Raw genomic sequence first — 13,190 nt, 5'->3', positions numbered from 1 at the left:
TCCCAAATTCCAGCCCCAAATCCCAAAATTCCGGCTTCAAATTCCAGCCCTAAATCCCAAAATTTGAACCCCAAATCCCAGAATTTCAGCCCTAAATCCCAGAATTCCGGCCCCAAAATCCCAAAATCCCAACCCTAAATCCAAAAATTCCAGCTTCAAATTCCAAAATTCGAATCCCAAAATTCCAGCCCCAAATCCCAAAATTCCAGCCCCAAATCCCAAAATTTCAGCCCCTAAATCCCAAAATTTGAACCCCAAATCCCAGAATTCCAGCCCTAAATCCCAGAATTCCGGCCCCAAATCCCAAAATTCTGGCCCCAAATTCCAGCCCCAAATCCCAAAATTCCAACCCTAAATCCCAAAATTCCAGCTTCGAATTCCAAAATTCCAGCCTCGAATCCCCAAAATTCCCCAATATTTTCCTTTTTTTTTTGCATTTTCCTGGATCAATTCCCAGATTTTCCCTGTAATTCCGAGATTTTCCCAGATTAATTCCCAAAGTTTCCCTGGAATTCCTGAAATTCCCAGATTAATTTCTGTATTTTCCCAGATTTTCCTGGATTAATTCCCAGATTTTCCTGGAATAATTCCCAGAACATTTCCTGTATTTTCCCAGATTAATTCCCACATTTTCCTGGATTTTCCTAGAATAATTCCCATCTTTTCCTGAATTAATTCGCAGATTTTTCCAGGTTAATTCCCAGATCCATTCCCAGATTTTCCCCATCATTCCCAGCTCCATTCCCACATTTTCCCAGATTATTTCCTACATTTTCCCATCTCCATTCCCAGCCCCATTCCCACATTTTCCAGCTCCATTCCCGTATTTTCCCAGATTCATTCCCAGCCCCATTCCCACATTTTCCCATCCCCATTCCCAGATTATTTCCCACATTTTCCCAGCCCCATTCCCACAATTTCCCATCCCCATTCCCAGCCCCATTCCCACATTTTCCCGGCTCCATTCCCAGCTACATTCCCAGATTATTTCCTCCATTTTCCCAGATTATTTCCTCCATTTTCCCAGATTATTCCCAGCTCCATTCCCCCATTTTCCCAGATTATTTTCCCCATTTTCCCAGATTATTCCCCCCATTTTCCCAGATTATTTTCCCTCCCCATTCCCCCATTTTCCCCGATGATTTTCCCTCCCCATTCCCCCATTTTCCCAGATTATTTCCACATTTTCCCAGCTCCATTCCCCATTTTCCCCAATGATTTTCCCTCCCCACTCCCCCATTTTCCCAGATTATTTCCTCCATTTTCCCAGCCTCATTCCAGCTCCATCCCCCCATTTTCCCAGCCCCATTCCCAGCTCCATTCCCATCATTCCCATCCCCATTCCCATCCCCATCCCCCCATTTTCCCAGTGATTTTCCTTCCCCATTTCCCCATTTTCCCAGATGATTTTCCCTCCCCATTCCCCCCATGTTCCCCGATGATTTTCCATCCCCATTCCCCCCATTTTCCCATCCCCATTCCCATCCCCATTCCCCCATTTTCCCCAATGATTTCCCCTCCCCATTCCCCCATTTTCCCTGATGATTTTTCCCTCCCCATTCCCCCATTTTCCCATCCCCATTTTCCCTCCCCATTCCCCCATTTTCCCATCCCCATTCCCCCCATTTTCCCCGATGATTTTCCCAGATTATTTCCCCCATTTTCCCAGATGATTTTCCCTCCCCATCCCCCCCATTTTCCCAGATGATTTTCCCTCCCCATCCCCCCATTTTCCCATCCCCATTCCCATTCCCATCCCCCCATTTTCCCAGATTATTTTCCCTCCCCATTCCCCCATTTTCCCAGACTATTCCCCCCATTTTCCCAGATTATTCCCCCCATTTTCCCTCCCCATTCCCCCATTTTCCCCGATGATTTTCCCAGATTATTCCCCCCATTTTCCCAGATTATTCCCCCCATTTTCCCAGACTATTCCCCCCATTTTCCCAGATTATTTCCCCCATTTGCCCAGCTCCATTCCCAGACTATTTCCCACATTTTCCCAGCCCCATTCCCAACCCCATTCCCAACCCCATTCCCCCATTTTCCCAGATTATTTCCTCCATTTTCCCATCCCCATTCCCAGCTCCATCCCCCCATTTTCCCAGACTATTCCCCCCATTTTCCCAGACTATTCCCCCATTTTCCCAGATTATTCCCCCATTTTCCCAGACTATTCCCCCCATTTTCCCAGACTATTTCCCACATTTTCCCAGACTATTTCCCCCATTTTCCCAGACTATTCCCCCCATTTTCCCAGATGATTCCCCCCATTTTCCCAGATTATTCCCCCCATTTTCCCAGATTATTCCCCCCATTTTCCCAGATTATTTCCCCCATTTTCCCAGACTATTCCCCCCATTTTCCCAGATTATTTCCCCCATTTTCCCAGATTATTCCCCCCATTTTCCCAGATTATTCCCCCCATTTTCCCAGACTATTCCCCCCATTTTCCCAGATTATTTCCCACATTTTCCCAGCCCCATTCCCAACCCCATTCCCAACCCCATTCCCCCATTTTCCCAGATTATTTCCTCCATTTTCCCATCCCCATTCCCAGCTCCATCCCCCCATTTTCCCAGATTATTCCCCCCATTTTCCCAGATTATTTCCCCCATTTTCCCAGACTATTCCCCCCATTTTCCCAGATTATTTCCTCCATTTTCCCAGACTATTCCCCCCATTTTCCCAGATTATTCCCCCCATTTTCCCAGCTCCATTCCCCCATTTTCCCAGATTATTCCCCCCATTTTCCCAGCTCCATTCCCCCATTTTCCCAGATTATTTCCCCCATTTTCCCAGATTATTCCCCACATTTTCCCAGATTATTCCCCCCATTTTCCCAGACTATTCCCCCCATTTTCCCAGATTATTCCCCCCATTTTCCCAGATTATTTCTCCCATTTTCCCAGATTATTTCCCCCATTTTCCCATTCCCATTCCCAACTCCATTCCTACATTTTCCATCCCCATCCCTACATTTTCCCAGCTCCATTCCCAGATTATTTCCCACATTTTCCCAGCTCCATTCCCAGTTCCATTCCCAGATTATTTCTTGAATTTTCCCAGCTCCATTCCCATCCCCATCCCCACATTTTCCCATCCCCATTCCCAGCTCCATTCCCCCATTTTCCCAGTGATTTTCCCTCCCCATTCCCCCCATTTCCCCATCCCCATTTTCCCCTCCCCATCCCCCATTTTCCCAGATGATTTTCCCTCCCCATTCCCCCATTTTCCCAGATTATTCCCCCATTTTCCCAGCTCCATTCCCCCATTTTCCCAGCCCCATTCCCAGCTCCATCCCCCCATTTTCCCAGATGATTTCCCCCATTTTCCCAGACTATTCCCCCCATTTTCCCAGATTATTTCCCACATTTTCCCAGACTATTCCCCCCATTTTCCCAGATTATTTCCCACATTTTCCCAGACTATTCCCCCCATTTTCCCAGACTATTCCCCCCATTTACCCAGATGATTCCCGCCATTTTCCCAGATGATTCCCCCCATTTTCCCAGATTATTCCCCCCATTTTCCCAGATGATTTCCCCCCATTTTCCCAGTGATTTTCCCTCCCCATTCCCCCATTTTCCCAGACTATTCCCCCCATTTTCCCTCCCCATCCCCCCATTTTCCCCGATGATTTTCCCAGATTATTTCCCCCATTTTCCCAGACTATTTCCCCCATTTTCCCAGATTATTTCCCCCATTTTCCCAGATTATTTCCCCCATTTTCCCAGATTATTTCCCCCATTTTCCCAGATTATTCCCCCCATTTTCCCAGCTCCATTCCCCCATTTTCCCATCCCCATCCTCCCATTTTCCCATCCCCATTCCCATCCCCATCCCCCCATTTTCCCAGATTATTTTCCCAGCTCCATTCCCCCATTTTCCCAGATGATTCCCCCCATTTTCCCAGATTATTCTCCCCATTTTTCCAGATTATTTCCCCCATTTTCCCAGATGATTTCCCCCATTTTCCCAGCTCCATCCCCCCATTTTCCCTCCCCATTCCCCCATTTTCCCCGATGATTTTCCCTCCCCATTCCCCCATTTTCCCCATCCCCATTCCCATCCCCATTCCCCCATTTTCCCAGCGATTTTCCCTCTCCATTCCCCCATTTTCCCCAATGATTTTCCCTCCCCACTCCCCCATTTTCCCAGATTATTTCCCACATTTTCCCAGCTCCATTCCCCCATTTTCCCAGCTCCATTCCCAGCCCCATTCCCACATTTTCCCATCCCCATTCCCAGCTCCATCCCCCCATTTTCCCAGCTCCATTCCCCCATTTTCCCATCCCCATTCCCCCATTTTCCCAGATGATTTTCCCATCCCCATCCCCCTATTTTCCCAGATGATTTTCCCAGCTCCATCCCCCGATTTTCCCAGATTATTTCTCTCATTTTCCCAGATTATTCCCCCCATTTTCCCAGATTATTCCCCCCATTTTCCCTCTCCATTCCCAGATTATTACCCCCATTTTCCCAGCTCCATTGCCCCATTTTCCCAGCTCCATTCCCCCCATTTTCCCAGATTATTCCCCCCATTTTCCCAGATGATTTCCCCCATTTTCCCAGACCATTCCCCCATTTTCCCCTCCCCATCCCCCATTTTCCCCGATAATTTTCCCTCTCCATTCCCCCATTTTCCCAGATGATTTTCCCTCCCCATTCCCCCATTTTCCCAGATTATTTCCCACATTTTCCCAGCTCCATTCCCCCATTTTCCCAGCCCCATTCCCAGCTCCATTCCCCCATTTTCCCAGCCCCATTCCCAGCTCCATTCCCCCATTTTCCCAGCCCCATTCCCAGATGATTTCCCCCATTTTCCCAGCTCCATTCCCCCATTTTCCCAGATGATTTCCCCCATTTTCCCTCCCCATTCCCCCATTTTCCCCGATGATTTTCCCTCCCCATTCCCCCATTTTCCCATCCCCATTCCCATCCCCATTCCCCCATTTTCCCAGTGATTTCCCCTCCCCATTCCCCCATTTTCCCCGATGATTTTCCCTCCCCATTCCCCCATTTTCCCAGATTATTTTCCCTCCCCATTCCCCCATTTCCCCATCCCCATTTTCCCTCCCCATCCCCCCATTTTCCCATCCCCATTTCCCCTCCCCATTCCCCCATTTTCCCTGCTTATTTTCCCTCCCCATTCCCCCATTTTCCCATCCCCATTCCCATCCCCATTCCCCCATTTTCCCAGTGATTTTCCCTCCCCATTCCCCCATTTTCCCAGACTATTCCCCCCATTTTCCCTCCCCATCCCCCCATTTTCCCCGATGATTTTCCCAGATTATTTCCCCCATTTTCCCAGATTATTTTCCCCATTTTCCCAGATTATTCCCCCCATTTTCCCCTCCCCATTCCCCCATTTTCCCCGATGATTTTCGCTCCCCATCCCCCATTTTCCCAGATGATTTTCCCTCCCCATTCCCCCATTTTCCCAGATTATTTCCCACATTTTCCCAGCTCCATTCCCCCATTTTCCCAGCCCCATTCCCAGATGATTTCCCCCATTTTCCCAGCTCCATTCCCCCATTTTCCCAGATGATTTCCCCCATTTTCCCAGACTATTCCCCCCATTTTCCCATCCCCATTCCCCCATTTTCCCAGTGATTTCCCCTCCCCATTCCCCCATTTTCCCAGTGATTTTCCCTCCCCATCCCCACATTTTCCCATCCCCATTTTCCCTCCCCATTCCCCCCATTTCCCCATCCCCATTCCCATCCCCATTCCCCCCATTTTCCCCGATGATTTTCCCAGATTATTTCCCCCATTTTCCCAGATGATTTTCCCTCCCCATTCCCCCCATTTTCCCATCCCCATTTTCCCTCCCCATTCCCCCATTTTCCCATCCCCATTTTCCCTCCCCATTCCCCCATTTTCCCAGTGATTTTCCCCCCCCATTCCCCCATTTTCCCAGTGATTTCCCCTCCCCATTTCCCCCATTTTCCCCAGTGATTTCCCCTCCCCATTCCCCCCATGTTCCCCTCACCGTTGGCGCTGGCCAGGTCGGCGCAGGTGCGCAGGAGGCCGGGCGGGGGCAGCGTCCCGGGCGGGAATCGCCGCAGCAGCTCCTGCATCACCCGCGCCAGGAAGCGCCGGCCCAGCTCCACCAGCAGCGCCCCCGCCGCCGCCTGCCAGGCCTGCTGAGCCTCCTGAGGGGAGCAGAGAGCCAGGAAATGGGGGGGAATATTGGGGGATAATGGGGGAATGGTGGGGAAAGTCAGGGGAAAATGCAGGGAAATTGTGGGGAAAGTCAGGGGAAATTATGGGGAAATTGGGGGGAAAAGATGGGGGAATTATGGGGGAATGGTGGGGGAAAGTCGAGGGAAATTATGGGGAAATTATGGAGGAATTATGGGGGAATGATGGGGAAATTATGGGGAAAGTCAGGGGGAAATGCGGGGAAATTATGGGGAAATTTGGGGGTAAGTCAGGGGAAATTATGGGGAAATATTGGGGGAAAGTCAGGGTAAAATGCAGGGAAATTGTGGGGAAAGTCAGGGGAAATTATGGGGGAATGATGGGGGAATGATGGGGAAATTCTGGGGAAAGTCAGGGGGAATGATGGGGAAATGATGGGGAAATTATGGGGGAATGATGGGGGAAAGCTGGGGAAATTCTGGGGAAAGTCAGGGGGAATGATGGGGAAATGATGGGGAAATTATGGGGGAATGATGGGGGAATGATGGGGAAATACTGGGGGAATTATGGGGAAATTACGGGGAAATTGGGGGAAATTTGGAGAAATTATGGGGGAATGATGGAGGAAATTATGGGGAAATGATGGGGAAATATTAGGGAAATTTGGGGGAATGATGGGGAAATTATGGGGAAATTGGGAGGAAAGTCGGGAAATTATGGGGAAAGATGGGGGAATGGTGGGGGAAAGTATGGGGAAATATTGGGGGAAATATTGGGGGAAAATATGGGGAAAATCAGGGGGAAATTATGGGGAAATGATGGGAAAATTATGGGGAAAGTCAGGGGAAAGTCAGGGGAAATTATGGGGGAATGATGGGGAAAGTCAGGGGAAATTATGGGGAAAGTCAGGGGGAATTATGGGGAAAGTCAGGGGAAATTTGGGGGAAAGTCAGGGGAAATTATGCAGAAAGTCAGGGGAAAATGCGGGGAAAATTGGGGGAAATTATGGGGGAATAATGGGGAAAGTCAGGGGAAATTATGGGGAAAGTCAGGGGAAAATGCGGGGAAATTATGGGGAAATTTGGGGGAAAGTCAGGGGAAAGTCAGGGGAAATTGGGGGGAAATCATGGGGAAATTTGGGGAAAGTCGGGGAAAATGCGGGGAAATGATGGGGAAATGATGGGGAAATTTAGGGGAAAGTCGGGGAAATTATGGGGAAATGATGGGGAAATATTGGGGGAATTATGGGGAAAGTCCGGGGAAAATGCGGGGAAATTATGGGGAAATTTGGGGGAAAGTCAGGGGAAAATGTGGGGAAATTTGGGGGAAATTCAGGGGGAAATAAGGGGGAAAGTCAGGGGAAATTATGGGGAAATTGGGGGGAAATTATGGGGAAATGATGGGGAAATTGGGGGGAAAGTCAGGGGGAATGATGGGGAAATTATGGGGAAATTATTGGGAAAGTCAGGGGAAATTATGGGGAAAGTCAGGGGAAATGCGGGAAAAGTTGGGGGAAATTATGGGGAAAGTCAGGGGAAAATTGGGGGAAATTTGGGGGAAATGATGGGGGAATGATGGGGGAATGAAGGGGGAAATTGAGGGGGAAAGCCAGGGGAAATTATGGGGAAAGTTAGAGGAAATATTGGGTGAAAGTTAGGGGAAAATTATTGGGAAAGTCAGGGGAAAATGCAGGGAAATTTGGGGGAAATTATGGGGAAATTATGGGGAAAATATTGGGGAAATATTGGGGGAAATGATGGGGGAATGATGGGGGAAATAATGGGGAAATTATGGGGAAAGTCAGGGGAAATACTCGGGAAAGTCAGGGGAAAATGCGGGGAAAATTGGGGGAAATTATGGGGGAATAATGGGGAAAGTCAGGGGAAATTATGGGGAAAGTCAGGGGAAAATGCGGGGAAATTATGGGGAAATTTGGGGGAAAGTCAGGGGAAATTATGGGGAAATTGGGGGGAAATCATGGGGAAATTTGGGGGAAAGTCGGGGAAAATGCGGGGAAATTTGGGGGAAATGATGGGGAAATTTAGGGGAAAGTCGGGGAAATTATGGGGGAATGATGGGGAAATATTGGGGGAATTACGGGGGAATGATGGGGAAATTATGGGGAAAGTCAGGGGAAATTATGGGGAAAATTATGGGGAAACTCAGGGGGAATGATGGGGAAATGATGAGGGAATGATGGGGAAATATTGCGGAAATTATGGGGAAATAATGGGGAAATTGGGGGGAAATTTGGGGGAAAATTGGGGGAAAGTCAGGGGGAAATTATGGGGGAATGATGGGGAAATGATGGGGGAAAGTCGGGGGAAAGTCGGGGGAAATTATGGGGGAAATGATGGGGAAATTGGGGGGAAAAGATGGGGGAATATTGGGGGAATTATGGGGAAAATATGGGGAAATGATGGGGAAATATTGCGGAAATTATGGGGAAATTACGGGGAAATTGGGGGGAAAGTCAGGGGAAATTATGGGGAAAGTCAGGGGAAATTATGGGGAAATTGGGGGGAAAATATGGGGGAATGATGGGGGAATGATGGGGGAATGATGGGGAAAATTATGGGGAAATTTGGGGAAAATTATGGGGAGATTATGGGGAAATTGGGGGGAAATTTGGGGGGAAATTGGGGGGAAAGGTAGGGAAAATTCAGGGAAATTTGGGGGAAAACAGGGGAAAATGCGGGGAAAGTTGATGGAAATTATGGGGAAATTATGGGGGAATGATGGGGGAAATAATGGGGAAATTATGGGGAAAGTCAGAGGAAATTATGGGGAAAGTCAGGGAAAATTATGGGGAAAGTCAGGGGAAAATGTGGGGAAAATTGGGGGAAATTTGGGGGAAATTATGGGGAAATGATGGGGGAATGATGGGGGAATGATGGGGGAAATTGAGGGGGAAAGTCAGGGGAAATTATGGGGAAAGTCGGGGGACATTATGGGGAAAGTAGGTGGAAAGTCAGGGGAAAACGATGGGGAAAGTTGGGGGAAAACTATGGGGAAATTTGGGGAAAGTCAGGGAAAATTATGGGGAAAATTATGGGAAAATTTGGGGGAAAATTTGGGGGAAAGTCAGGGGGAAATTATGGGGAAATTTGGGGGAAATTCGGGGAAAATTTGGGGGAAAGTCAGGGAAAAATGATGGGGAAATTTGGGGGAAATTGAGGGGAAAATTATGGGGAAATGTGGGGAAAAATTTGGAGAAAAATTTGGGGGAAAGTCGCGGAAAATGCGGGAAAAATCAGGGGAAAATTATGGGGAAATTTGGGGGAAAGTCAGGGGAAAATGCAGGGAAATTTGTGGGAAATTTCGGGGAAAGTCAGGGGAAAATTATGGGGAAACTGCAGGGAAATTTGGGGGAAATTATGGGGAAAAATTGGGGGAAATTATCGGGGAAATATTGGGGGAAAGTCAGGGGAAAATGCGGAGAAATTTGGGGGAAAGTCAGGGGAAAATTATAGGGAAATTTGGGGGAAAATTTGGGGGAAAGTTGGGGAAAATTATGGGGAAATTTGGGGAAAATTATGGGGAAAATTATGGGGAAATTTGGGGGAAACTGAGGGGAAAATTATGGGGAAATGCGGGGAAATTTGGGGGAAAGTCGGGGAAAATTATGGGGAAAATTATGGGGAAATTTGGGGGAAAGTCAGGGGAAAATTATGGGGAAAACGGGGGGAGAGTTATGGGAAAATGGGGGGAAATTTGGGGGAAATTGAGGGGAAAATTATGGGGAAAATTATGGGAAAATGCGGGGAAATTTGGGGGAAATTGGGGGGAAAGTCAGGGGAAAATGCGGGAAAAATCAGGGGGAAATGATGGGGAAATTTGGGGAAAGTCGGGGGAAAATTTGGGGGAAAGTCAGGGAAAAATGACAGGGAAATTTGGGGGAAAGTCGGGGAAAATTATGGGGAAATTTGGGGGAATTGAGGGGAAAATTATGGGGAAATTTGGGGGAAATTGAGGGGAAAATTATGGGAAATTTGGGGAAAGTCAGGGGGCAATTATGGGGAAATGATGGGGAAATTATGGGGGAATGATGGGGAAATATTGTGGAAATTATGGGAAATTACGGGGAAATTGGGGGAAATTTGGAGAAATTATGGGGAAATTACGGGGAAATTGGGGGAAATTTGGAGAAATTATGGGGAAATGATGGGGAAATATTAGGGAAATTTGGGGGAATGATGGGGAAATTATGGGGAAATTGGGAGGAAAGTCAGGGGAAATTATGGGGGAAAATATGGGGAAATATTGAGGGAAATTATGGGGAAAATTATGGGGAAATATTTGGGGAAATATTGGGGGAAAATATGGAGGAAATCAGGGGGAAATTATGGGGGAATGATGGGGGAAATAATGGGGAAATTATGGGGAAAGTCGGGGGAAATTATGGGGGAAATGATGGGGAAATTGGGGGGAAAAGATGGGGGAATATTGGGGGAATTATGGGGAAATTTGGGGAAATATTGGGGAAAATTATGGGGAAATTTGGGGGAAAGTCAGGGGAAAATGTGGGGAAATGATGGGGAAAGTCAGGAGAAAATGCAGGGAAATTGTGGGGAAAGTCAGGGGAAAATGCGGGAAAAGTCAGGGGAAATTATGGGGAAAGTCAGGGGAAATTATGGGGAAATGATGGGGGAATGATGGGGGAATTTGGGGGAAATTATGGGGAATATTGGGGGAAAGTCAGGGGAAATTATGGGGAAAGTCAGGGGAAAATTGGGGGAAATTTGGGGGAAATTATGGGGGAATGATGGGGGAATGATGGGGGAATTATGGGGGAATTATGGGGAAAGTCAGGTGAAAATTGGGGGAAAGTCAGGGGAAAATTATGGGGAAATTGGGGGAAATCATGGGGAAATTTGGGGGAAAGTCAGGGAAAATTATGGGGAAATGATGAGAGAATGATGGGGAAATATTGCGGAAATTATGGGGAAATTACAGGGAAATTGGGGGGAAAGTCGGGGGAAAATTAGGGGAAAGTCGGGGGAAATTATGGGGGAATGATGGGGAAATGATGGGGGAAGTCAGGGAAAATTATGGGGGAAAATATGGGGAAATATTGAGGGAAATTATGGGAAAAATTATGGGGAAATATTTGGGGAAATATTGGGGGAAAATATGGGGAAATGATGGGGGAATTATGGGGGAATTATGGGGAAATGATGGGGGAATATTGGGGGAATGATGGGGGAAAGTCAGGGGGAAATTATGGGGGAAATGATGGGGAAGTTTGGGGGAAATCATGGGGAAATTGGGGGAAATATTGGGGGAAAGGCAGGGGAAAATGCAGGGAAATTTGGGGGAAATTATGGGGAAATTGGGGGGAAAGTCAGGGGAAAATTCAGGGAAAAATAGGGGGATTTTGGGATGAGGGAATTTTGGGATTTGGGGTTTTTGGAATTTGGGGATTTTGGGATTTGGGAATTTTGGGATTTGGGGTTTTTGGGAATTCAGGAATTTGGGAATTTTGAGGTTTTTGTCCCACCTTGGCCCTGCTGATCTCCAGCGCCCCCAGGGCGATGGCGTCGTTGGGATTGGGGATTTTGGGAATTCAGGAATTTTGGGAATTCGGGAATTTTGGGATTGGGGATTTTGGGATGAGGGAATTTTGGGGATTTTGGGATTCGGAATTTTGGGATTGGGAATTTTGGAAATTCAGGAATTTTGGGATTTAGGAATGTTGGGGTCTGTTCTGACCTTGGCCCTGCTGATCTCGAGCACCCCCAGGGCGATGGCGTCGTTGGGGTTGGGGATTTTGGGATTCGGAATTTTGGGATTGGGAATTTTGGAAATTCAGGAATTTTGGGATTTAGGAATGTTGGGGTCTGTTCTGACCTTGGCCCTGCTGATCTCCAGCGCCCCCAGGGCGATGGCGTCGTTGGGGTTGGGGATTTTGGGATTCGGAATTTCGGGATTGGGAATTTTGGGAATTCAGGAATTTTGGGCTTTGGGAATTTTGGGATTTGGGGTTTTTGGGAATTCAGGAATTTGGGAATGTTGGGGTTTTGGTCTCACCTTGGCCCTGCTGATCTCCAGCGCCCCCGGGGCAATGGCGTCGTTGGGATTGGGGATTTGGGAATTTTGGGAAATCAGGGATTTGGGAATTTTGGGCTTTGGGGTTTTTGGGATTCGGGAATTTTGAGAATTCAGGAATTTTGTTGGGAATTCAGGAATTTTGGGATTGGGAATTGTGGGATTGGGAATTTTGGGATTAGGGAATTTTGGGAATTCAGGGATTTGGGGTTTCTGTCCCACCTTGGCCCTGCTGATCTCGAGCGCCCCCAGGGCGATGGCGTCGTTGGGATTGGGGATTTTGGGATTTGGGGTTTTTGGGAATTCAGGAATTTGGGAATGTTGGGGTTTGTTCTGACCTTGGCCCTGCTGATCTCCAGCGCCCCCAGGGCGATGGCGTCGTTGGGATTGGGAATTTTGGGATTTGGGGTTTTTGGGGATTGGGGTTTTTGGGACGAGGGAATTTTGGGAATTCAGGAATTTTGGGATTTGGGAATTTGGGAATGTTGGGGTTTCTATCTCACCTTAGCCCTGCTGATCTCCAGCGCCCCCAGGGCGATGGAGTCGTTGGGATTGGGGATTTTGGGGTCTGGGAATTTTGGGCTTTGGGGTTTTTGGGACGAGGGAATTTTGGGAATTCAGGAATTTTGTTGGGAATTCAGGAATTTGGGAATTTTGAGGTTTATGTCCCACCTTGGCCCTGCTGATCTCGATTGCCCCCAGGGCGATGGCGTCGTTGGGATTGGGAATTTTGGGATTTGGGGATTTTGGGATTTGGGAATTTTGGGATTTGGGAATTTAGGGAATGTTGGGATTTTTGTCCCACCTTGGCCCTGCTGATCTCGAGTGCCCCCAGGGCAATGGCGTCGTTGGGATTGGGGATTTGGGGATTTGGGAATTCAGGAATTTGGGAATTCAGGAATTTTGGGATTTGGGGTTTTTGGGAATTCAGGAATTTGGGAATGTTGGGGTTTCTGTCCCACCTTGGCCCTGCTGATCTCCAGCGCCCCCAGGGC

At 48.0% G+C, this 13,190-nt stretch overlaps 1 protein-coding gene across 1 annotated transcript in view; it reads right to left on the bottom strand.

Annotated features, from left to right (window-relative positions):
* Positions 1-13,190, bottom strand: part of MROH1 (maestro heat like repeat family member 1) — a 241,668-nt gene that overhangs the window by 216,393 nt on the left and 12,085 nt on the right. Inside the window, 1 exon segment of the mRNA XM_077174443.1 lies at positions 5,996-6,158. Coding sequence (XP_077030558.1) covers positions 5,996-6,158 — 163 coding nt within the window.

This window comes from Agelaius phoeniceus, chromosome 1, assembly GCF_051311805.1.
Source record: "Agelaius phoeniceus isolate bAgePho1 chromosome 1, bAgePho1.hap1, whole genome shotgun sequence".
Taxonomy (NCBI): domain Eukaryota; kingdom Metazoa; phylum Chordata; class Aves; order Passeriformes; family Icteridae; genus Agelaius; species Agelaius phoeniceus.
This window is presented reverse-complemented; position numbering and strand designations above follow the sequence as displayed.